The sequence below is a fragment of the Falco punctatus genome, assembly GCF_963210335.1.
Source record: "Falco punctatus genome assembly, chromosome: 4".
NCBI lineage: Eukaryota > Metazoa > Chordata > Aves > Falconiformes > Falconidae > Falco > Falco punctatus.
Genome location: NC_137583.1, coordinates 6,197,664 through 6,221,617, shown reverse-complemented (window position 1 = coordinate 6,221,617; position 23,954 = coordinate 6,197,664). Strand labels below are relative to the sequence as shown.

The following is a 23,954-nucleotide window of genomic DNA, read 5'->3' as shown; positions in this document are numbered from 1 at the left end:
CTTGTGTATATCACTAGAAATGTGCAAAGACAAGAAAAGGGACAGACAGCATTCCTCGTGGAAGTGGAATGAAGCATTAAGGCAAGTTGCTGTCTGTCCCCTCTGCTGTTTGGTATTAGATACTACAGATGCTTGGTGAGGGGATCAACTTGTAGATCGCAGCGTCCAGCTATATAAATACCAATATATTTAAGGAAGCATACAGTGCTTCTCACTCCATGAAGAGATGCTTACAGCAGCTCTTTTGGCCAGCTGCATTGACTATGTTTTAACTGAGCAAGACAGCTTAAAAAAATGTTTGGGTCTTTTCAGGTTTTACGGAGCTGAAATTTTATGTGGTCTACAGTTTCTTCACAGCAAAGGCATTATTTATAGGTGAGTACCAACTAGCTCCAGTGTGGGACCTGTGAGTTCTCTCAGCCCTTTGTGCATCTCTGAATTACTGATTGATGTAACAAGTGCAAGCTGTCAGAGATGTGATGTAATTCCAAGGGCATTAACATGCCTGAGAGAAATCTATATCAGTGTCTTTTCCTTGGCAACTAGAATGGTGAAATGTTATTTATGTTACACAAAAGCAGTTTTGTTTCAGTTATTTTTAAACACTGCCTTCAAATCGTGGGTCTATTTAGTTTGGAAGCAAGGGAGAGGGTCCTTGAGGCTCTCTGTTCCTACTGGCCGTGTAAAAACCACTGAGGTAACAGTTGTCTGCTTTTGCCGTCTGTTGAAACCACAGCATTGATGCTTCTGCCTCACCAGGTTGAAACATCAGTGGCCAGATCCTGATCAAGTGGTTCTTGCTGTAAATACCCACACTGCAAGAGATGAGAAGTTTATTGTAATGCAGTAGTACTCTGTTTCCTTTCTCCAGCCTTTTCACCCCACCCTCAGCTTCACAGCACCATTTAGTGTAACTACTTGCTCAGGTAGCTCTTACCTCTGTAACAAACAGGTACAAAGAATGACGGCTGTGTGCTTCAGCACGAGTCACGCAGGGCCTTAGGTAAACGTGCCCCAAAATATCTGGTATTGTCCATCTCCCTTCATAGAAAGAAACAGGAAACACCGGTTGGGGCATCTGTCCTTTAAAGCAATTTTCTGAAGTTAAAAGATGAGTAAAATAGTGTCTGTAAAGAGAAAGAACGTTACAGGAATCCTCCTTGGTGAAGAAAGCTGATTCTTACAAGCCTGGCTGCCTCTCGGAGCAGACAGCCATACGCCAGGAAGGTACTCTGTGAGCCCAACCGTATTCCCACTGCCTCCTGCCAGTTTTTGTACAGGAAAGGATCAAACTTCAGGATATGTTGCCATCAGCACAAAACCCTTCCATCCCAGAGTTTCTACAACATTTTTAGGCTTGCTGTTAAGTTTCCCTACATTAAATTAAAATGTTCCTGGAGGGAGATTTCACAGTATGAAATACTTTCAGAGAAACAGTTACCGTTTTCCAACAAGACACCAGCAAAACCAAAGGTACTTTTTTTCCCCCCCCATCTCACACAGGATAATTACCAGTATACCCACAGAACCTCACCTGGAGCAGTTTTAGGTAGGCATTGTATGTAAGTGCACATCCCTACAACAGATTTTAGAACTTGTTGTAGCTAGGTAAGTGCAGTGCGCCATTACCATGAGTATTTCCCATCTCAAATATACTCAGTTTACTCAGGTGAACAGCACCTGATGTGCAAACACAGAAGGATTTACTACAGAATCATTTAGGTTAGAAAGGACCTTTGAGATCAAGTCCAGCCGTTAACCCCAGCACTGCCAAGCCCACCACTGAACCGTGTCCCTAAGCACTGTGTCTATGTGGTTTTTTTTCAACACCTCCAGGGATGGTGACTCCACCACCTCCCTGGGCAGCCTGTGCCAGTGCTTGACCACCCTTTCCATGAAAATTTTTCTCCTAATATCCAATCTAAACCTCACCTGGCTTAACCTGAGGCTGTTTCCTTTTGTCCTGTTGCTTGTTACTGGGGAGAAGAGACCCACCCCCACCTGCCTACAGCCCCTGTCAGGCAGCTGTAGAGCACAATAAGGTGTGTGTCCCCCTCGAGTTTCTTTCTCTCTCCGGGTGTGCTCCGTTAGATCAGGGACTCGTGGTTTGAACTTCAGCTCACCCTTGAGTAAGTAAGAAGCCAATACTGGGGACTTAAGTTACCGGGGAGAAGACTGCCCTGTTCTCACATAAAATTATCTGCTCTATTCAAGTTGTTATTGGTAAGCAGAAGGGCTTTTTAGTTTCTCTTCAGCCTGCCCTCCCTGGTATGTGCTTTTGCAGCCAGATGGACAAAAACTGCGTAACAGTCAAAGGGAGGGAATGTAGCTTTTGGAAACTGCTGTTAAAAAGTTCCTACTCAATTGAATAGTGTTGCTCTGAAAAAAAGATGTAACAGAACACCTCACAGACCGTGGCCACAGCACATGAACCCCCTTGCGCTGTAACTAGGAACAGGTAGCGTGGAAGTCAGGCAGGCTTCAAACACTCACGCTCCTGCGAAAGGCTCCAAGAATCCAACAATCCTTCCTTTGAGCTACGGAGCTGGTGCACCAGTGCTGTGTCAGCTGGTGGGGCATTAGCTCACACCTCCTTCCAGAAGCAACAGAAGCACTGGGCGTGCTTTTGGATCTGAAAGCAAATGTTGAGGATTATAAGGTCACACGCTATATATATACCTCAGCCTCTCATTTACTCTGACAACGGAGAATTTTTCCGTTCTCCCTACCACCTTCAAAGCACAAAAGTACTCTTTTGTACATATCGTTTTGATGGATAATTATTTTCTTGAAAAGCCTCTTTGTATGATTAGGGTAGGTGTTTGTCAGTATGCATGTGAATGCGAAAATGACTCACTTGTCCTCAAAACATAACTTTTGTTTTTTAAACACTTTGCAGAGACCTAAAACTGGACAATGTGATGCTTGATAAAGAAGGCCACATCAAAATAGCTGATTTTGGAATGTGCAAAGAAAACGTTGTCGGTGAGAACAAGGCAAGCACTTTCTGTGGGACCCCAGACTACATCGCTCCCGAGGTCAGTATGCCACTGCCACCTACCGCTGCGATGGATTGAATACACTGATGTTGGAACGGCTGTTGTGATTAATCACCCTTAGTAGACTAACAGCTCAGAAATTTAAAAGTCTTAAGTAGCGCAGAAAAAATATCCATTAAATCAGAGTTCTCCATAGAAGGTACTTGAGATCTGTAACTATTCCATAACTGCAAGTTTAAAAAATCCACTTTTTTCAAATGTTAAAACGTTTGGGTTTTGAACAGCTATTTGTCCCTTATGCCTTTACAGCTCACAGACACGTGGGGCTCCTGCAAAACAGATCTATGTGCAGATGGTGAACAGACTTGTGCCCATGCAAACCACCAAAATTCCAAGCAAAAGCAGCTTCTAAGGAGAATCTCACTAAGTTAAAGTCCCAGTGTTATATAGTTGGGTTTTTTAATCTGGTTTGCAAAACAGTCCAGCTAACGTAGTTAGTTTCTAAAGCTATAAACAATGTCAAAGTCTGTTTGGTAGTACTCTGCTTTTCATTGCTACTCGTTTCTCCCTGCATCTTGTAAAGTGACTAGAAAAGATGTTTTGCAAGTATATGGTTATTTAAAGTTAATGGAGAAAATGTCTGCGTGAAAGTGAAGACCTGTCCCCATTTCCACAAACAGCAGCCAAGGATAACACTACAGATGTGCATCGGTGCCAACAACTTTTCAAATAACTGGATTTCCACATCCCTCCACCACCACCCCATACCCTAGTTATTAAAGATTCTCTTCTCTCTTAAAATCCCTCTTCTGTTTTTTGGTATACATTGCTGCCTTTTCCTAATTACTTGTATTTCTTCCTTCTGTGGAACAAGATCCTGCAAGGTTTGCGGTACACGTTCTCTGTGGACTGGTGGTCATTTGGGGTCCTGCTGTACGAGATGCTTATTGGACAATCCCCTTTCCATGGGGATGATGAAGATGAATTGTTTGAGTCAATCCGAGTGGACACCCCTCACTACCCACGCTGGATTACCAAGGAATCAAAAGATGTATTAGAAAAGGTAGGACTGATCAACCAGTGGGTCATGGCACTGTGTTTGTCCAGGAAGGGAGGAATCTGGGCTTTTAAAAGGAGCTGGTTTTTAGCAAGAAAATTGTTTTTCCAAAGGGAAAGCCAGATCAGATGAATTACTAATGGTCCGTTTACCGTTAGCAACTTTATTCAAGTTGTTACTGGTAAGAACTTGTAGCTGTACTTTCAGCAGTACACCCCTCATTCTTCCACTGCCACCTACCTTCTGAGCAGGCGTAAGGCCTTACCAGTATCTTCTCTTGCAGCTATTTGAAAGGGATCCAACAAGACGACTTGGGGTCACTGGGAATATCAGAGACCACCCCTTCTTCAAAACCATCAACTGGACGGCGCTAGAGAAGAGGGAGGTGGACCCTCCTTTCAGGCCGAAAGTGGTACGTGGGTTATTCCTTGTTCTGAGGCAGTATCGCAGATGTCAGCCTAGGGGCAAGGGGCGATTTCTCTAACTTGCTCAAACTACCCTACTGTAATTTTCTCCTCACGTTTTATAAATGTGAAACATAACCATCTCAAACCCCATTGTTCTTGGATGGTTCATGGTTCAGTTATAAAAAGGGGCACTGTGTTCCTCCAGCTGCCCTGAAGTCTTCCTATTAAGACTGTGTTCCTGTAGTCTCTCAAGGAGCTTCTTTACTAATACAATCTTCAGGAAAATCAGTTCTGATACTCATTCTCCTCAGCGTTACAAACGTTGATAGTTTCTTGCGTTTTTTCTCTTCTGTAATGCCACGCCTGCAGGCTTTCTGTACAAGCATTAAATCTGTGCGGTTTCAAACTCATCTGAGAGTCTCCAAGTAGGCAAAGAGATACATTCTCTACACTACTGACCTTACAACTACTTATAATGTTCATGCCTAATGTTACCTGAAAAAAACACCTGAAGAACAGACTGTGTGTTTACTCACGGTCTGTATCATCGTGGGCGACTGCTGCTGCTTTGCCTCACCTGGTTAAAAACCCAAACCAGTTTTCCTCCACCCTGTTACTGGTACAAGTAAAATGATCAGGAGGCAACACAGCCTCTTTACCAAGGTACTTATGTACTTGATGGAGGAGAGCTGTCCCTTTCAAGACAAGAAGGCTTCATGTTCCCATAGAAATGGGAACTCCAGAAACATAATGATCCTACAGACAGTAACCTCTGGAGGTTCAGAGTGTAAAATATGGTCTTTAGTAACATGAATTTTTATGAAACACGCACAAATATTTTATCCAGACACAAAGCAGCTGCAATAGAGCATCGCTTCCTTCTCTGAACAAGTACAGACCAGAAAATGCTTTCAGGAATTAGAAATCCTTGGTTAACAGCAAGGAACGTTGGGCTTACATGTAACTGCTGCATTGCTTCTGTCAGTAGCCAGTCTTTGGGTAATTCTGTGAAACCTGACCTGGTGCTATTTGTTTTCAACTAACAATAAGCAATTCTCCAGTTCTCATCTTAGAGTGGTGTTAAAATAGGCAAAACCTGTATCATTCTGTAAGGGGGAGGGACAGCGGGAGCTCAAGAAGTAACTTCCTCAGCTTTTGTGTCTAGCAATTTGTTCTAGAAGAAATTACAAAGTTTTTCTCTATCTTCCCTCTGTTTAACAGAAGTCAGCAAGTGACTACAACAACTTTGACAGAGAATTCCTGAGTGAGAAGCCAAAATTGTCTTACAGTGACAAAAACCTGATCGAGTCCATGGATCAGTCTGCATTTGATGGATTTTCTTTTATTAACCCTAAATTTGAACAGATCTTAGACAAATAAGCCTCTGAACAGAGTTGGACTTCAAAGCAGGGTTAAATGTTATAAACTGAAAACTCACAAGTGCTATGTGTTCTGCATTGCAACTACGTCGATACTTCAGAATACTACACAGTAGTGTGATTAATTATGTCCAACTGCTGACTGATTGGCAGTGTTCCTTTCTGCATGGTTGGGTTTAAGGTATGTGAATCCTGTGCATTATTTTCTCTATTTGGGAAAATGTAAATTCTGTCTGGTACTTGAATTGTAGTTATGTTTATATATATATATGCTGTATATTTTGCTTGAGAGAAGACATTGGGGAACAGATGATGTCTTTTTAAAACAGCGTTTGAGCCCTTGGTTCTTTTATTTGTCTTCAATTAAAAGAAAGTTACGTTAAACTTTCATTCGTGGCTTTATGATTTTTTTTTCTGGTAACATACAATTAAGCACTACAGTAAAAAAAATCCTGTAAGCCTTGATCACTTACAAAAATAACGCAAATAGTTTAGGAGGATTAAACAAAATGAAGAGTTAGGCAAAAGCAGATTCATAGTGTAACAGTAGCTGTTGTGGGGAACCACTCAGTGCTGTTCTTACTGCTTTCCTTTTATAAAGCCCGTCTTTCTCAGCAGTCAGGCTTCACTGGTCACGCTACACCTTCATCCTGAAGTAGTATAAGCATAAGGTAGAGGCTGAGTGACCTGCAGCAGCCGCAGCGCACTGCCTGGGGATGTTGGTGATAGAAATATGCAGCATGATCACAGCAGCTTACCAGGAGAAAACCATCAGGTAACAACCCCAGGGAGCACTAGTGCCACTTGCCTGGTCCACCCCAGAGGAAGCATGCTTAGCTGCCCCACACAAAATCTTTCTTCTGGTTTCATTTGTTTTTAATGCAGCACCTGTGACAGCTTTACTTGCTGTAAAAAGGGCTCAAAACTAGATCCTGCTTTGTTGCAATACATACTTCTGAATTTTGATTTTTAACCATTACTGAGAAAGAAAACCCAATGTAATTACTGCAAGGCTCCTATAATAGTAACTGCTTCTTCAAAAGCTTTCTGCATCTTGTAACACTATTGCAAAGTATTTGATTTTCTCAATCACTGAGCAATCAAAAAAAAATGTATTGGTGAGTGTCAGTTTGTCCAACAGTTACAGAACTCTCAGCCCCCTATAGCTTCTGGGTAGTTTCAGACTTAATCCTGCTGAAAGAGCAGGAGAAAGCTGTCACACACCAGCCACCTACCCCCAGTGAGATGTCATAGAGACAAAAAAAAAATGCTGCCTCTGTAATTCTTCTAGAGAACAGCTCTAGCTTATTGTATTATTGTAACTTACAGCTCAAGTAATGCCATCTAAGCACGCAGCATCTTGAGGCTGGAACAGTCAGAACACAGATGGGGTTTGCTTAGTTACCACCACACACTCTTAGACAAGCCCCCAGCAGAGGGGGAACAGACAGTGTCCTGCCAGCTGCTGCCAGGGAGAGCAGCAAACGTGGCTGTTCTCCCCTTCAGGTAACCTGCCAAGTCATTCCTGGTTTGCCGTTTCTCACCAGAAGGTTATACTGCTCTCAAAGGCCAGCGTGGGATGCTCCTACCCAAGCAGAAATGCTGTTCTATGGAAGAAGTTATAAGCGTGGTTGCCAGCAGCACTGGGTATTTGGACAGCAAGAAGCTGTTATAATTACAGAAAGTAGTAATTGTTGCTTGCAGGAGTATTTGCTCACTGCACGTGGCTGTTTTGCTGCAGAGTAACAGGTGCCAAACTTGCTCAAGAGAGACCTCGGGCTTCACACAGCCACTCTTTCAGCTGGCACGTGACTGACCTACCTGGAGCATCTCCTGCTGCCACAAGCACACCTCCCAACAGGCCCGCTGTGCTCGGCACCGGCGCAGAGATAGGGGATCGCTCCTCCTCAGCGGCACCGGTCTCTTTGGCCATGGGCGTTACATTAACTGCACCACCTGGACGGGGAACTGCCCTGCCAGGGATATTACCTCGTTAGAGCAACCAGCAGCAAAAGCTCCGTGGGTCGTACAGCTCTGTGGCCCTCCCACCGCACTGGCAGAGAGCGGACAGGCTCGCTCAAGCATTGCAGTCTGAGCCATCCTCATACGACTGGGAGATGGCAGCCTGGCAGACTTTTCTCCAGAAAGCAGTCTAAAAGCTCTAAAACAGATCACCTCTCCCACGAACACACAGTAGAGCTGAAAACAAACCCCCCCTCCTTCCACCCAGCAGATACAAATGGTTACCACCTGAGGGTACACAGTGATCAGCAAGACATGAAAATGTGAGTACACAGTTCTAAACCACAAAGTAGTAATTAATTGTGTCCTTATTCTTCAGAACGGCAAGTACACCTGCAAATGTACTGTCCCCTACCTGACCTATACGTGCGGATTTGTACTAGAGGGCAGCATTTTGCTGTTTGTTTCCAGTTTTTTCAAGAAAGCAGCAGCATTTGGAAGACAGTGTAAGAGCAGCGGAGCTTTGAGAGTGTGGACCACATCTTAAAATACCAATTACCAGATTAAATTAATAAAGTCCCACCATTCCGCAAAGCCTCTGTTGAGACCACTCGTGTTTGTGTCTGCACGGAGCAGCTGAACCTGACTGATCCCTGCCCAGATGAGGCCAGTGCCTACACGCAGCCATAAGCCTGGCTGTCCGTAGTGGGACACATCGACCGAGCAGTGCATCTCTCCACCATCACTCAGCACAGTAAAACTGACGTTTTTCTGCTTTTCTTCTGATAAGCCTGGAGGTTTACTTTTTTTTTTGAGGGAGTGGGAGGTATAAGTAACTCTGAATTGACAACCACCAGTTACATCTGGCAACATGTTTAGTGGTGGGGGGTGGGGGTGGGCAGTAACCTTTCACTAGGGGTGGCAGAAAGCTTGGCTTCCATTTCCCCACCACCCCTGATCCACCTGGCGCACCAGGGCACAGAGACACAAAGGCCTGGCCATGCAGCCCACTCTGGGGAAGAAAGTGGCTGTGCCCAGTTCTGGTGCAGGTTCAGGTTGGACCAATCTTGGAAGCTATCCTAACCCAAAATCCATAATCTTTAGCTAATTCCGTAGACCTATCAATTCTATCAAGCATCTTGAACGGCAAGTTTCATAAAGCTGCTAGCTCGGAAAGAGCAGGATTTCCTCCACGGCTCTGTCTCTTGATTAGGAGATCGTTCCTTACTGCAAGCAGACATTGCTTTTTCTGAGCTGATCCCAAATTATGTTTGTTAAAACCTATAGCTGAGCCTCATGGTGCAAAGAGAAGATTCATTCCTTAGCCAGACATATTAAAGAACAAATTAAACACACACCAGTTATTTTTCTACTGCCAAAGTTACTTGTCATTTTATAATACACAATGTTCTAAATTACATACAGAAATTTCCTCCTTCTCCTAAAAAACATAATAGAATTCAATGTCTGAAAGCAGAATATTCATCCTCTGACTTATTTTACTGCAGCTTTAAGCTTCTATATGTTCACTGTATATTGGGGGGAAGCCCAATAAGTAGCTACTGACATTGATTTCTGGAGCTGTTATTTGATTGCTGGGGTTTTTTCAGCACTTAATACAACATAGCCAGTAGGGAACAGTCACATTTTGTGTTCATTCATCTGATTATGGAGAAAAAGTCATTTCCTATTGCCACACATCCAGCGGGGGATTAGCCAGATTAGCAGGGTCTCAGCCATCAGGCCCTCACCCGCCCCCCATCAGTCTCCCCGCAGTCCTCCAAGCAGCAAGGTGATGGCATGGCCCCACCGCTGCACCCCAGCCATCGTGGTGCCACCACCCCCAGCCCCTGCCAGCTCCCCTGGCCCCACAGCCAGCGCTGCTCCCGCAGAGCCAGGAGGCAGCCAGGGGCTGAGGAAGCCCTCCTCGCCACGGGCACCGAGGAGACATCAGCACCGACAAGCCGGAGGAAATTTACGTCTATCTGGAGTCATTTATCTGGAGCTTTGTTTAAGAGGAACACGAGGCAGATGGGGACAGTGTAAGTCCACGGTGAGAAGTGAACTAGGTTAACAAACAAGACGACAATGCTGAACTCTGTTCTCCAGGGAGCAGGTTAATATTCTTATCTAACAATATGTCCCTTTAGTGATAATACACTGGAATCAATTCAAAACCATATTAATATAAGGGGTAGCTGTTACCAGAGGTCAGTTTAAATGTCAAAGCTCTCTATTAATGTGAATTCATTAGTATCCTCATCCCTGGATGTGTATACATAATTTGCAACTAAATTATTTGGGGGCTTTTTGCTAGACACAGCCCTGACCTGATGCTGCAGTGCTTTTACCCCCAGAGAACCAGGCGCGGGAGGCTGCGGACCTGGGTCTCATCTGAACCATTGCTAAGTACCACAGTACAGCAACTCCAGTACGTGATCATGCAAAACCTCCTTTAAAAGGCAACGGTTATCTGCAGAGAGAGTAAGGAGCAAGAGATCAGAGCTCCGCTGCATGGCACAGCCACAAGAAATTACACCATGTCTCTCTGTCCAAAGATGGAGAATGCCACTTACAGAAACCGCAGCAAATCTGGCGGTCATCCTCCACCCATCACAACGTCTGCAGCTTCCTTCTAGAGGCAGGCAAGTTGATGATAAATACTCCATAAGCGTATTAAAGTGTGTCTTTTTCCTGAGCTACAAATAAAGCTGCCTGCAGGATCTGCTTCCCCAGGAGTAAATGCCAAGGAGAAATTTAGGGAAAACAAAGGGAGCTGGTTAATTGAATGATGCTCACATCCCTCAACAGACATGATCCTACAGAAAGGGGCATGCAGTCCCAATCTGGCACTGTTTACAAACATAATGCAACTGGCATCATTTCAATATTGTCATAACAGGTGAGCACCCGTATAGCCTGTGGAGAAAATAGCATTTTTATTGACTGACAGATTGCAATACTACATTACATTGAATACGTTCCATTAAAAATGGGGTGAGCCCTACCTAAAATATGGCACTGCGCAAAGGTTAGCGGTACAGTGGTCATATTGTTATCAAGGTCAAGGCTACCCTGTAAAGCTTTGCTGGAGCAGCTATGTTCATCGTGAATGTTAAATAAATAAATAAATACATACAAATTGTATCTCAAAGCCAGCTTAGCTCTGCCAGGGGAACCCATAGAGTAGGTACAGATATGCTTTTACCAGCTGAGTTGAGCTGTCTGAGGAAACAGCATAACAAAAGCAGCATCTCTATCTGTATCTTTACCGCAGGGCGCAGCCGACATGCAATGCCAGCACAGCCGCTGCAGCAGCGCAGCTTCCACAATGCATCACCCGTGATGCAAACTGCATGCATATGCGTGTGTACGTATAGATAATGTGTATCTATATGCACATACCCTGAATCTCAAGTCCCAGTTCCATCTGTGGCCAAGGCTTTGGGCTGCTCCTGGGGCACGCACAGAGCCCAGCAGCTCCCGACAGCGGTGACAGTCACTCCACCTCCCTTCATTCTACACTTCTGCCTTGCCTAAAACCAGATCAATGAAGTACAAAACGGATGACATGCACATCTAAACTGGATGCTTCAGCACTGAAGCTTTTGTGGGGATTTGAATTATCTGAATAATCTGCTAATTATACATCTTGCTTTTCTCACTTTGAAGGCTTCATGACTGGCATTTGTTTGCCCCTGACTTCTGCACTGAGCTTCCATTTCTACAGCAACCAGTGCTCGAGCACTCATCAAATATTTATCAACTGTCCTGGCTAACCAGGGAGGTCCTGGTTGATTGGAGGTTAGCAAATGTGATGCTCATCTACAAGAAGGGCTGGAAGGAGGATCTGGGGAACTACAGGCTTGTTTGTCTGACCTGGGTGCCAGGGAAGGTGATGGAGCAGATCATCCTGAGCACCGTCACACAGCAGGTACAGGACAATCAGGTGATCAGGCCCAGTAAGCATGAGTTTATGAAACACAAGTCAGAAGTTATCACAGCACTCTCAAAACTAGCTGGCTGCAACAAGGCTTTTACCACCCCATCCCAGGCTAACTTCAATAAGTAACTCCCACACCTTGCCCCAGCACAGCCACCAACCCCCCACAAGGTTTCAAAAGTTCATCTACTTGCCGTGCTGTTTCTCAGTTCTCTTCAGGTCAGCCCACCCTGCTTCTTGTCTCTGCTGCATCTGGATTCTTCCTTCTCTGGCTCCTCTCCCAACCAGCCTCTCCTCATCTGGGCCCCCCGCTTCTCCTGGGGGCTCTCCTTATCCTTCCTGTATCCAGGGCACACTCTCTCCTCCCTCTACTTCTTCCAGGTCCCTCTTCCTCTAATGCTCCTCTTCATCCCCCTTAGAGCTATTTAACTACTTAGCAGGAACCAGCCACAGCTGCACATTATCCACATCAGCCAGCCCACCGCCCCTGAAGCCAGGTCACAGCTGTGTAATATCAATGTTAATTAACCTGCCTTCATTCCTCTACAATTCCTCTACAATAAGTCAAAACATAAAGTCAATGAAACAAAACATAAGTCAAGCAGGTCCTGCTTGACTAACCTGACCTCCTTCTATGACACAATGAGCTGCCTAGTGGATGAGGGAAAGGCTGTGGATCTTGTTCACCTGGACTTTAAAGCCTTTGACACCATTTCCCACAGCATTCCCCTAGAGAAACTGGCTGATCATGGCTTATGGATGGACATAAACTTCACTAGGTTAAAAACTGGCTGGATAGCTGGACCCAGGGAGTGGTGGTGAATGGAATTAAATTTGGTTGGCAGCTGGGCACACATGGCATTCCCCAGGGCTCAGTATCAGCAACAGTCCGGTTTAATATCTTTATCAATCACATGGATAAGGGGATCAAGTGCACCCTCAGTAACTGTGGAGATGACACCAAGCTGGAGGGGAGTGTAGATCTGCTTGAGGGTAGAAAGGCTCTGCAGAGGGGTCTGGGCAGCCTGGACCAATGAGCCAAGGCTATCTGTATGGAGTTCAGTAAGGAGAAGTGCCAGGTCCTGCACTTGGATCACAACGACCCCACGCAGCACTACAGGCTTGGGGAAGAGCGGCATTGCTGTCTGAGTCCAAATCAGTTTGCCTCACACCCAGCACCAGTTGTTGCAGCACAAACAAACTAGCAAGCTGCAACAAGGCTTATACCATTGGTCAGATTCTGCTATCCATGCTGTTTCTCCATCCTCCAGAGGCCAGACCACGCTAGTCCTTCTCTGCTACATTGGCATGCTCCCTTCTCTAGACTCCTCCCCCATACAACCCCTCCCACACTCCTCAGAGCTATTTAACCGCTTTGCAGAACGAGCTACAGCTGCACATCATCCATGTCAATCAACCCACTGCCTTTGAAGCAAGGCCACAGCTGCGTGTTATCAATGCTAACCAACCCACCGCCTCCATTCCTCTACAGAGTGGCTAAAAAGCTGCCCAGTGGAAAAGGACCTGGGAGTGTTGGCTGAATATGAGCCAACAGTGTGTGCAGACAGCCAAGAAGGCCAACAGCATCCTGGCTTGTGTCACAAATAACATGGCTAGCAGGACTAGGGAAGTGATTTTCCCCCCTATACTCAGTACTGGTGAGGCTGTACCTCAAATACTGTGTTCAGTTTGGAGAGCTTCACTACAAGAGGGAAGTAAAGGTGCTGGAGCATGTCCAGAGAAGGGCAACAAAAGCTGGTGAAGGGTCTAAAGAACAAGTCCTGTGAGGAGTGCCTGAGGGAACTGGGGTTGTTTAGTCTGGAGAAAAGGAGGCTGGGGGAGACCTTCTCATTCTCTACAACTACCTGAAAGGATGTTGCAGTTAGGGGGGGGTTGGCGTCTTGTCCCAAGTCTCAAGTGATAGAATGAGAGGAAATGGCCTTAAGTTGTGCTGGGGGAGGTTTAGATTGGATGTTAGGAAAAAAAAATCTTCACTGAAAGGGTTATTTAAAGGACATGTAGATGTACAACTTAGGGACATGGTTTAGTGATGGACTTGGCAGTGCTGGGTTAATGGTTGGACTCAAATGATCTTAAAGGTCTTTTCCAAACTAAACAATTCTATGATTCTATGAGTACAGAGGAGGCAAATAGTCTACACTGCTCTTTGATGCTAGTTTCCCCCTTGAGGTGTCTTAAACAACTGTGAAACATCCAACTTAGAATAATTAAGTTTCTGTGTTTCTTCAGCAAACTTTAACCAAGAAATATGAGGGAAGCAATTAAGTGTTCTGTACTACCAAACCCATTCAAAGTTTTGTATGTGCTAATAAGAGAAACACAGCAAGTTGTATCTGTGAAGTCACCCACGGTAAGTTGCCCCCACCCTGAGGCACCTCATTTTGGTATCTAGATAGTTTTAGGTCTCTATATATGAACAGAAGAAAGGCATTGTTAAGAAGCAAAACCAGGAAGGGGTGGAAATGAAGAGGTTCATCTTCTGTACCAGTAGGCACATTCATATTTTGTATGGGTCTGATCACCTAGGCTCCATCAATGCTTAGTGGAGAGAGGCAGGCAGCTCTTCAGTATGATTCATCCCATTCTTGGGAAAAATAATTTTGAAAGTGCAAGACTTCTCAACCTAAAACATATCAGTGATTTAAAGCCAATTTGACTAGTTGGACAGCGTACTTAACGTGATATAAAACCAGTTTATAGTTTGGATCACTTAAACCCCTGGGAGAAATGTCTCATTTCACAAAAAGGACAAAATAGCTTAGCATCACTGAGGACAAAGAATCAGGTTTCCATCTGTTGTTAAACTGATGTAGCTCCAGCACCAACCAAATGGCCAAGATCTATGAATAAATCACTGTTGAGGTACAAAAGCTCTTTAAGCAGTCCTAGAGTAAACCCAGGTATTACATTGACAGTTTTGGTGTCAAGGACAGACTGCTTAACAAAGGGAGGTGAGCGAGGAACTGAGGATCACGGCAAGGAAGGAACGTTGCTACATCACCAAGAACAAGCCAGGAAGTCAAATCAGCAAATTCAGAGTAAGAATCAGCACTGGAGATTAATCAGCATCAGCCAGGAGTACAGCGACAGCCCAGCCAATCTGAGGTGACAATTCGGATCCAGTCAAGCTGATGTAACAGGACCGGCTTCAGAAATTAAAAAGTACAAGCCTGGCCACAGACAGAGCTGTGACATAGCTCCTGTGTAGCACAAATGGGAGCTAAGGCCAAGAGTCTCAGTTAAAAGCAATTCCCAAGAGGAGGTGAGGTTATGATGACGTTTATTAGTGACAGCTGTTATCACCAAGCTATCTTTCAGCTAAATTAGAAAGGCAGAAATGCAGTGCAGTTCCTCAAAAAATGTAACTTTTATCCTACTATGGTGAATATGTAATAACCCCAATAAAATTTCAGCCAAATAGTCATCCAGTTCAAGCCATTATAGCTGTACTGCTGTAAGGAATTTTATTTGGTGTTAATTGGCAAGGCTTTGCGGGTAGGGGGAGGGCTACCAGGGTGACCTCTGAGGAAGGAGATCATTAAGGGCCCAGTGCTGATGATGGCTGATTCCGGTCGGTTCACCTCCATTAAAGAAGAGGAGGTTGTAGGAGTTCTGTGGCAACATATTTAGGAATAGGAAGTAAACACCCAGAATAAGCAACAGCCAGGTCAGAGCAGCAGGAGGTACTCCATGGGACAGCAGGTACACCCCAAAGGAACTGTGGCCCGTAAGACCATGCCAGAAAAGGTACTTCCCCAAAGGGACTGTGAATGGTAAGGGGACCCATCCTGAAGCAAAAAAAACAAGCAAGAAGGAAGAATCAGCAGAAGAAAAGCTTAAGGAATCAGGAGAGGCCAAAAGAAACAACTGTGCTCTGAGCACAACCTCTCATGCTGATGCCGCTGCATCAAAGGAAACAACCGTAACCTGAGGAGTGAAGACTGGAAAGTGGGAGGAGAGGTACCAGTGACACCACAGGTACCCACACAGCCAGGTTCCTGCACCAGTGCCACCAGCTACTCAGCCACCGGTGACCTCACATGCACCTGCACAAGCCAAAGGCCTGCTAATGGCCTACCAGCTGCTCAGCAAGAAGTGGCCAACAGTCACCTCAGAGGGGCCCAAGAGGACAAATGGTCACCTCCTAGGACTGTGTGGACAAAAGCGCCCCTGCCCCTTCCCTCACTGGCTACCCCATGGCTGCACTTTGCCATCCCACCAGCCACTCTCCTCTGACCCCAGCGTTGGTGGTCCTGCCAGCAGGAGTGTGGGTATTGTAACGGCACGGCTGGGCATCCCCTGGGTGACGCTGAGTAGAGCTGCCAGGGAACTGGGACCGTTGGTGCTATTTCTGGGCCTGCCAGGACACCACAGCATCCCTACTTCTCCATGAGACGGCTCCATGGAAGGGAAGGGGTTCAGTGTCCTTGTCTCCCCATACTTAACCCAGTGTCATGGGGTATTGGAGCTCAGCCCATAGCAGCTCCATATGGGCCATGTCCCCACCAGAGATCAGGACAGCCAATATGGAGACATGGAGCGGGGACACCTGGTTCCATTTATGCTTGGAGGGCTCACATGGCACCCTGTCGCATTGCAGAGGGGACACGGCCACCCTGGTTATGTTTGGAGGTTATCAGGGCACCCCAGCTCAGATTTCCTCTCAGCTGTTGTTTCAGTTCTGCCTTCACCCCCAACATGGACATCCCCTGGAAAGGAGAAGAGAAACTGCAGGGTGAGGGGAGGCCCCAGGGGACAGCCAGGCACGAGCAGTGGGTAGGAGATATTGTGGGTGTCAGGCTGGCTCTGGTCACCCCATGGTCCCTCCTGCGGCACCGGGCACTGGTGACAATGGGGACAGAGCAGGGGGGTGGCCCTCACCGTTCCTGTTCCCACACCCACGGGGCACTTGGGGAGGGGGACATGGTTCCCCATCAAAGATGGTGGGAAGAAAAGGGACGTGCCAGGCTACAGCCCAGCCCCAGGCCCTCTCCTGGGGGAGGAACTCTCCAGCACTGTGGGGTGCAGGGAAGCAGAGGAGCAGATCCCAGGACACATGGTATGGATGGAGTTCCATGGAAATAGAGAAGCTATTCATCCACTACACCCTGCTGGAATGAGCCTTGGGGTGGGGGCCATCGTCTCATCCCTATTCCAGCTTGAGAATCCTGCCTGGCCAAATGCCACAGTTCCAAGTGTCTGATGACGTCTGTGGGAAACCATCCCTTCGAGGCCCCACAGCCCATGTCTCCCCGTGGGGACCATCACACTACAGCTGCTCCAAACCACCCGCTTCCTGCACCCTGAAAGGAGCTCCTGGAGGAGCTGCTTCCTCCAGCCCTGCCTGCACCCATCCCTGACCCCACAGCTGTGGGCCACACTGGAACTGCTCATCACCTCCTCCCTAGGAATCCCCTTCCCCAGGATCAGGACATCAGTCCTGAGGGGCCAGATATCACCAGCTCTCCTCACTCTTGGCCTCTAGAGCTGTCCGTTGTCGTGGTCTTCACCGGCATGCCTGGCCCAGCTCTGCTCCTGTTGGTTTGCCACATCACGGGCTACTACTTGTGGCCCATCAGCATGGCCTGGCTGGGATGACCAGGTGATAGAGAAGCATGGGGCCAGTGCACAGCCTGGTGGCATGGGGAACTCAGGCATGCGGCCAGGCTGGGCTGTGGTAACAGGGTTTGGCTTGTTGCAAGGAAGGCAGGGAAGACAGCCATGCTGGGCAAACCTACCCACTTAAGTAGGCAGCACAGAGCAGATGGAGATGTCTGTGCTACGCAGGGTCTGACATGCTGGGCAAAAGTGGCAGTGAGGGACATTCCTGTCAGGGACAGTGGATGCAGCCCACTGCCAGGTGGCACCTCCACCTGTAATGGGGATAGAAAAGAGGGGTTGGGTCACCTGCAGTGCCGTGATCGTCAAGGTGCTGCTGCAGCCACGAGGGACCCCTCCTGCCGCCAGCGGGATGGCCTCACTCACACCCAAATTCCCCCAGCACTCACAGCCATATTCAGGATGCTCCAGAGCAGCCCACTCCGAGTGGGAACCTCAGGGCCCTGCCCAAAACCTCAGTGCCAGCCCCATTGGCTGCAAGGGGCACGAGCAGAACTGCCCAGCCAGAGCCACCCTGAAAAGTGTGCAGCCACGTCTGCCACAGCACCTTCGTCCTGCCACTGCACCCACTACTGCACACTCAGGACTTCGCTGCTGGCACCATGCAGCCCCTTCACCACGGCATCCTTCTCCTATACCTCCTTCTCCTCTCTGGGACATGGGCAGACCTGGAGGGTAAGTGGGAGCCCTGACTCATCCACACCTGCTCCCAAGCCCCCAGGGGACCCCATGGCTGAGGAGCTTCCTGCCACCCACTCGCCTTGGGCACTTGACTCCTCACCCCTCCTTGTCCCTTGGCTCCACATCTCCCTGGCAGGGATGCAGCCACCCCAGGTGAGTGCAGGGGGTGGGAGCTGCAGCTTCTAAGGATGCAGGGTGCTTATGGGGGGCTTACAGGTCACTGCAGCCCTGAGGGCCCATCCCTCAGCCCCTCCGTTTTCCCCAGTCCTCTCCTCCCACTCCCATCTCCCCTGTCTTATTTAGGGACTTTCACTGTCCGGCTGCTCCAGACCTCCACCTTCCAAAATACCTCCTTTGTGGACACAGAGGGGCTGGGCTTCCTGGAAGACATCGAGCTTGGTTCTCTGGATAAGCACACTTGGGCCATCCGCTTCTACCAGCCCTGGGTGCGCCCAGCCCTGCGCCGCAGTGACTGGGACACCATTCAGAACATGATCAAGATCTATTTGCAGCGGTTCAGCCACCTGATCAATGAAGGTGCTATGCAGAAGGACGTGCCCTGTGAGTAGCCGGCTTTCTCTGTGCTCCCCGCCCCCCCCGCCCCAGCAGCATCTGGGAAGTGGGGAAGGACCCAGGAGTGCTGGTGCTGCATAGGATACGCTGACCACATCCACAGGGCAGCAGTTCTAGCCCTTTCGGTTCATGCAACCTTTCTCTCCTCTGCCCCTCCAGACCCGTTTGTGGCCCAATGCATGGCGGGCTGCAAGCTCTACCCAAACAGGACCTCCCAGGCCTTCACCTATGTGGGTTACAACGGCCAGGACTTCCTCAGCTTCGACACAGACAATGGCACCTGGGTCCTCTCCCAAGACACTGACCTGTCACGATACGTCCTGGCCATTCTCCAGAACTACACCGCCTTCAGTGAGCTGCTGGAAGTCCTCTTCAACGATACTTGTGTCGACGACATGGAGATGTTAGTGCAGTATGGGAAGGCAGCTCTGGAGAGACAAGGTGAGACAACCCTGACCCTGGCATGGCCACGCCAAAGCCCCCTGCACACTGGGGACAAGTGGTGCCCCACTGGGGCTCCCCCCATCGTTTGACTCTCACCCACCAGTGCAACCTGTGGCCGTGGTCTTCGCCCGCACGCCCAGCCCAGCCCAGCTCCTTCTGGTTTGCCGCGTCACCGGCTTTTATCCACGGCCCATCAGTGTGGCCTGGCTGCGGGATGGCCAGGAGGTGCCACCAGGCCCAGCACTCAACACCAGCGCCATCCTGCCCAACGCTGACCTCACCTACCAGCTCCGCAGCATCCTGGCTGTGACCCCCCATGACGGGCACAGCTATGCCTGCCGCGTGCGCCACCGCAGCCTGGGCAGCCGCAGCCTCCTTATCCCATGGGGTAGGTGCCACCCATGGGGACAGGGATGGGGGTCCTGAGCCACTCTGCCTCACAGGATGGAACAAAGCCAGGAAAGCTCACGGCAGCCTCTGCTCTTGTTTCTCAGGTAACTCACAGGTGGTGCTGATTGCAGGGCTTGGAGCCGGGTTGCTGGCAGCCCTGGCTGTGGCTGTCATCACGGTGCTTTGGGTGAGGAGATGCAGGTGAGACCTCTTCTTCTCCAAAGCAACACTGGGAGAGGGGGGAAGGAGATGCCCCAGGGTATTGATGCACTTTAGCAGCAAAGCTCCTCCTCCGGCCCTGCCGGCTGCTGTCTGCATCCCTACAAAGTCTTTCCCATGGAATACCCGTGAGCCGTCCCCATCTCGTTTCAGAAAGCACCGGCAGATGGCAGAATCAGAGTCCAGGAACTCCATCCTGAACAAGGAAGCTTAGCTCGGTAGGGAGCCGACAGTCCCCGGTTCCTTCCACCACCTCCACGGCGACAAAAACTCTGCCTTTTTTTGCTTTGACAAAATTCTGGGCAAAGACGAGAGTGAGATCAACTCAACATGGAGATGCAGCAGGGAAACCTGGGGGCGCTTCTGATCCACTTCAATTTGCTAAGCAGACGAGGATGCAAGTCTGAGACCTCCTCGCTCGTTACACACGATCACCTCTTTTTACCTCATGGCACTGCCTCACGCACCCGCTGAGGATCTTTAGGGCACCCCAATGTCCAGTGGCAGTTTCTTCCAGTTCTGGTACAATAACACATTTATCAGTAAGCGGTAAGCTGTGCCCTTCTATTGTCGCTTTCTAGTAATTTTTCCTAAAAGCTGCCTTTATTAACCATATTCCAGAAACGTGTGCATAGATAGACTGTTCCACCCAGACTAACAGCACCTGGCCACAAACCATTTTACAAAGTGCTGAGTAACACTGAAACGCTGATGTAATCTATGGGAGCTGAAGATGTGTATAAAATGAAATTAAAATGTTCATGTTTTCACTAAGAACACACGTCTTTTCTTGGGATTTGCATGGGCTTGGGGAGGTTTTTACCAGCTGCAAATGAATCTGGAGCACCACTGAAATATTGGTGCTAATTGCATGAAACACCAAAGCAAGAAAAAAAAAAGTAAAAGTGAGTTTGCGTATGTGCAAACATGTTCTTACATATTTTGTAGAAATAAGCAACTGTGCACAAAGGGGCAAAGTGGCCCCAAGCCTCCTGATTAAGGAGAAGAAAGCCAGCTCCCTTTGGAGACAGTGGAGTTCAGACCGGCACAGGAAGGGATTTAGTTTGTGCTCCCAACCAACCCCACACTTGAACCCACGGCTTCAAAAGATTTGGTTTCTCAGAACAACTTCCTGGCAAAGTTTCATCAGCTTAGTCTGTGGCAGCCATGTGCGAGCCAACTATCAGATGAGTCAGAAGGAAACCCACTTGGCCTGTGGCCACATCCACTATAACTCCACCAGGGTTTGCTCTCCGCTGGCCAAACCCTGTGAACCACAGCGCTGTGGGCAGAACTGAATTTCCCTGACAGCCAGTCACCAGCCACCTCTGTGGGGCTCAAGGATCTTGCTGCAGGAGGAGTGATGCTGAGTCTCTCCCAGCCCTTGGCTGAGCTAGGACAGACAGATGAAACTCAGCTGTGGGCAGGGCTGGGAGCCCACAGCCTCAGCACCAACGGGGCACAGGGGGCAATTCATCTCCCAAACGGAGTGAAACACCCTGCAGCATTCATAGGATATGGCAGGATGAAGCTCATCCACTAAATCTGGAGAACAGATGCCACTGGTGGGCAAATTTGGTAAGAAAAGGTGGTCAAGTGCATGACCTCCTAAGAGACACTAAAATTGCACACACCCAAACACCCAGTACCAGGGAGGTGTCTGCAAGTGTTTGTTCACAGCCCCTGAGACCCTACAATAACACACACACAAACAGACATTTCAAGAGGTCTTTTCAGGCATTTCAGCCCAGCCCAGTGGGTGCTGATGCCCACACACCCAGCGCAGCACCCAGAGGCACTGCAGCCCTGCCCATACCACTCCAACCCACCCAGGTGCAGCTCTGGGCTCAAGGGGGTTACAGCCCTCACCTGAGGGGGGACTGCAAGGACCAGTATTACCTGCATGGTCTGGGAGGACCAATGATCACATGTAGTAGAACTGCAAAGTCATACAGTCACCTGGGGGGTGGACAGTGAGAATCAGTGGTCACCTGGGAGGACTGTAAGAACCAATGTCACCTGAGGGAACTGTGGGGCCCAATGGTGACCTGGGGGCAGACTCTGAGGACCAAGAGGCACATGAGGGGACTGTAGAGACCAATGGTCTGTATGGACAAACAGCCCCCAGACCTCTTTGGTCTCTTGCTGACCAAAGGAAGTAACAATATTGAGGAGGAAGACGTTATGACTTCTACAGCAACTAAGAAAATGAAAATAAAACAAGAAAAACATGAGGACAAGTACATTTAATAGAGTTGAGTGTCGCGGTTTAACCCTGGCTGACAACCCAGCCCCACGCAGCCACTTGCTCACTCCCCCTCACCCAGAGGGATGGGGAGAAGAATCAGAAAGGAATGTAAAACTCAGGGATTGAGATAAGAACAATTTAATAGGTAAAGCAAAAGCTGCATATGCAAGCAAAGCAAAACAAGGAATTCATTCACTACTTCCCATCGGCAGGCAGCTGCTCAGCCATCCCCAGGACAGCAGGGCTCCATCATGTGTAACGGTTACTCGGGAAGGCAAAAGTCGTAATGCTGAATGTCCCCCACTTCTTTCTCCTTCCCCCAGTTTATGTACTCAGCATGACATCATATGGTATGGCATATCCCTTTGGCTAGTTTGGGTCAGCTGTCCTGGCTGCGTCCCCTCCCCGTTTACCCATGCCCCTCCAGCCTTCTCTCTAGCAGGGCCCAAGAAACCAAAAAGTCCTTGACTTAGTATAAACATGACCCAGCAACAACTAAAAACATCAGTGTCCTATCAACATAGTTCTCACATCAGCGCCAAACCACCGCACGGTACTAGCTCTAAGAAGAAAACTAAATCTATCCCAGATGAAACCAAGACAATGAGGAAGAGCTAAAGCAGAACTTCTGGTCCACTGCAAGAGTGGGAGACATCTGGAGAAAACTCAGAGAGGGCTTAACACATCATGGCACCCACACAGCCAGGTTCCTGCACCAGTCCCACCAGCTACTCAGCCACCGGTGACCTCACATGCACCTGCACAAGCCAAAGGCCTGCTAATGGCCTACCAGCTCCTCAGCAAGAAGTGGCCAACAGTCACCTCAGAGGGGCCCAAGAGGACAAATGGTCACCTCCTAGGACTGTGTGGACAAAAGCGCCCCTGCCCCTTCCCTCACTGGCCACCCCATGGCTGCACTTTGCCATCCCACCAGCCACTCTCCTCTGACCCCAGCGTTGGTGGTCCTGCCGGCAGGAGTGTGGGTATTGTAACGGCACGGCTGGGCATCCCCTGGGTGACGCTGAGTAGAGCTGCCAGGGAACTGGGACCGTTGGTGCTATTTCTGGGCCTGCCAGGACACCACAGCATCCCTACTTCTCCATGAGACGGCTCCATGGAAGGGAAGGGGTTCAGTGTTTGGAAGGTACCAGATCACATCCCCTCAAACTTCCCCTCAGCTGTTGTTTCAGTTCTGCCTTCACCCCCAACATGGACATCCCCTGGAAAGGAGAAGAGAAACTGCAGGGTGAGGGGAGGCCCCAGGGGACAGCCGGGCACGAGCAGTGGGTAGGAGATATTGTGGGTGTCAGGCTGGCTCTGGTCACCCCATGGTCCCTCCAGCAGCACCGGGCACTGGTGACAATGGGGACAGAGCAGGGGGGTGGCCCTCACCGTTCCTGTTCCCACACCCACGGGGCACTTGGGGAGGGGGACATGGCTCCCTATCAAAGATGGTGGGAAGAAAAGGGACGTGCCAGGCTACAGCCCAGCCCCAGGCCCTCTCCTGGGGGCATTTATGGGTGAGCTGGAACTCTCCAGCACTGTTCCTGCAGCCATGGCCCGATGGGACCTGCTTATCACCCCCTCCCTGGGAAGCCCCGTCCCCAGGGTTAGGCAGGTGGTGCAGGAGGAACCTGAGCTGGAGGTGCTGTGGAGGATCCAAAGTAGCCTTTCTCCCTGTGCAAGGTCTGTAAGGACATCAGCCATCTTTCTCCAGTCAGGGCTGAAACTCAAAAGCCATCATCACGTCAATCAGAGCTGATGCATGCCACAAGAAAAGGGATAGGGGCAAGGTACCATCAGTGGGGAGAGGGAGCAGGTGGACCCAGCTCGGGTCCTTGAGCACCCATTTTCTCCTAGTTTAATCTCCTGGGCCTCCCTTTACCTGCCTCTCCTCCTGGCCAGGCTCTCTCCAGCCCTAGCCTGTCATGGCACTTCATGCTCAAGACCTTATTTCAGCTTTCCTCCATCCCACGTGCCCCCAGCTCAGGACCTCTGGGTCCCTCCCCAAC

The 23,954-nt window shown here is 48.8% G+C and overlaps 2 protein-coding genes and 1 long non-coding RNA gene across 8 annotated transcripts in view; 2 read left to right on the top strand and 1 right to left on the bottom strand.

The window, feature by feature from the left end:
- The window catches only part of PRKCD (protein kinase C delta), a 67,883-nt gene extending 61,651 nt beyond the window's left edge, over positions 1–6,232 (top strand). For all 3 annotated transcript variants that reach the window (XM_080386258.1, XM_080386259.1, XM_080386257.1), the window contains 5 exons: positions 313–375; positions 2,900–3,038; positions 3,874–4,062; positions 4,340–4,468; positions 5,685–6,232. In XM_080386258.1, coding sequence (XP_080242384.1) covers positions 313–375; positions 2,900–3,038; positions 3,874–4,062; positions 4,340–4,468; positions 5,685–5,843 — 679 coding nt within the window. In that variant the 3' untranslated portion in view covers positions 5,844–6,232. The remainder of the gene's footprint in view (positions 1–312; positions 376–2,899; positions 3,039–3,873; positions 4,063–4,339; positions 4,469–5,684) is intronic.
- Positions 6,233–10,015: 3,783 nt separating this feature from the next.
- Positions 10,016–23,909, bottom strand: LOC308063380. 3 transcript variants are annotated; one of them, XR_013927948.1, is made up of 6 exons: positions 19,589–23,909; positions 18,947–19,069; positions 17,507–17,641; positions 11,210–11,340; positions 10,381–10,723; positions 10,016–10,277 (listed from the first exon to the last, which is right to left on the bottom strand). It is a non-coding gene; the product is annotated as an uncharacterized lncRNA (long non-coding RNA). The 3 variants fall into 3 exon arrangements; XR_013927947.1 differs by having other exon boundaries at positions 10,381–11,340; XR_013927949.1 differs by lacking the exons at positions 17,507–17,641; positions 18,947–19,069; positions 19,589–23,909 and adding an exon at positions 11,942–13,060 and having other exon boundaries at positions 10,381–11,340.
- Positions 17,639–19,310, top strand: LOC308063376 (antigen-presenting glycoprotein CD1d-like). Of its 2 annotated transcripts, XM_080386279.1 has the most exons (3): positions 17,639–18,062; positions 18,372–18,629; positions 18,801–19,310. In XM_080386279.1, exons 1-3 carry the CDS (start codon positions 17,990–17,992, stop codon positions 19,172–19,174), a joined length of 705 nt encoding a protein of 234 aa, XP_080242405.1. In that variant the 5' UTR covers positions 17,639–17,989; the 3' UTR covers positions 19,175–19,310. The 2 variants fall into 2 exon arrangements, with proteins under 2 accessions (XP_080242405.1, XP_080242404.1); XM_080386278.1 differs by having other exon boundaries at positions 17,971–18,629.
- Positions 23,910–23,954: the final 45 nt, after the last annotated feature.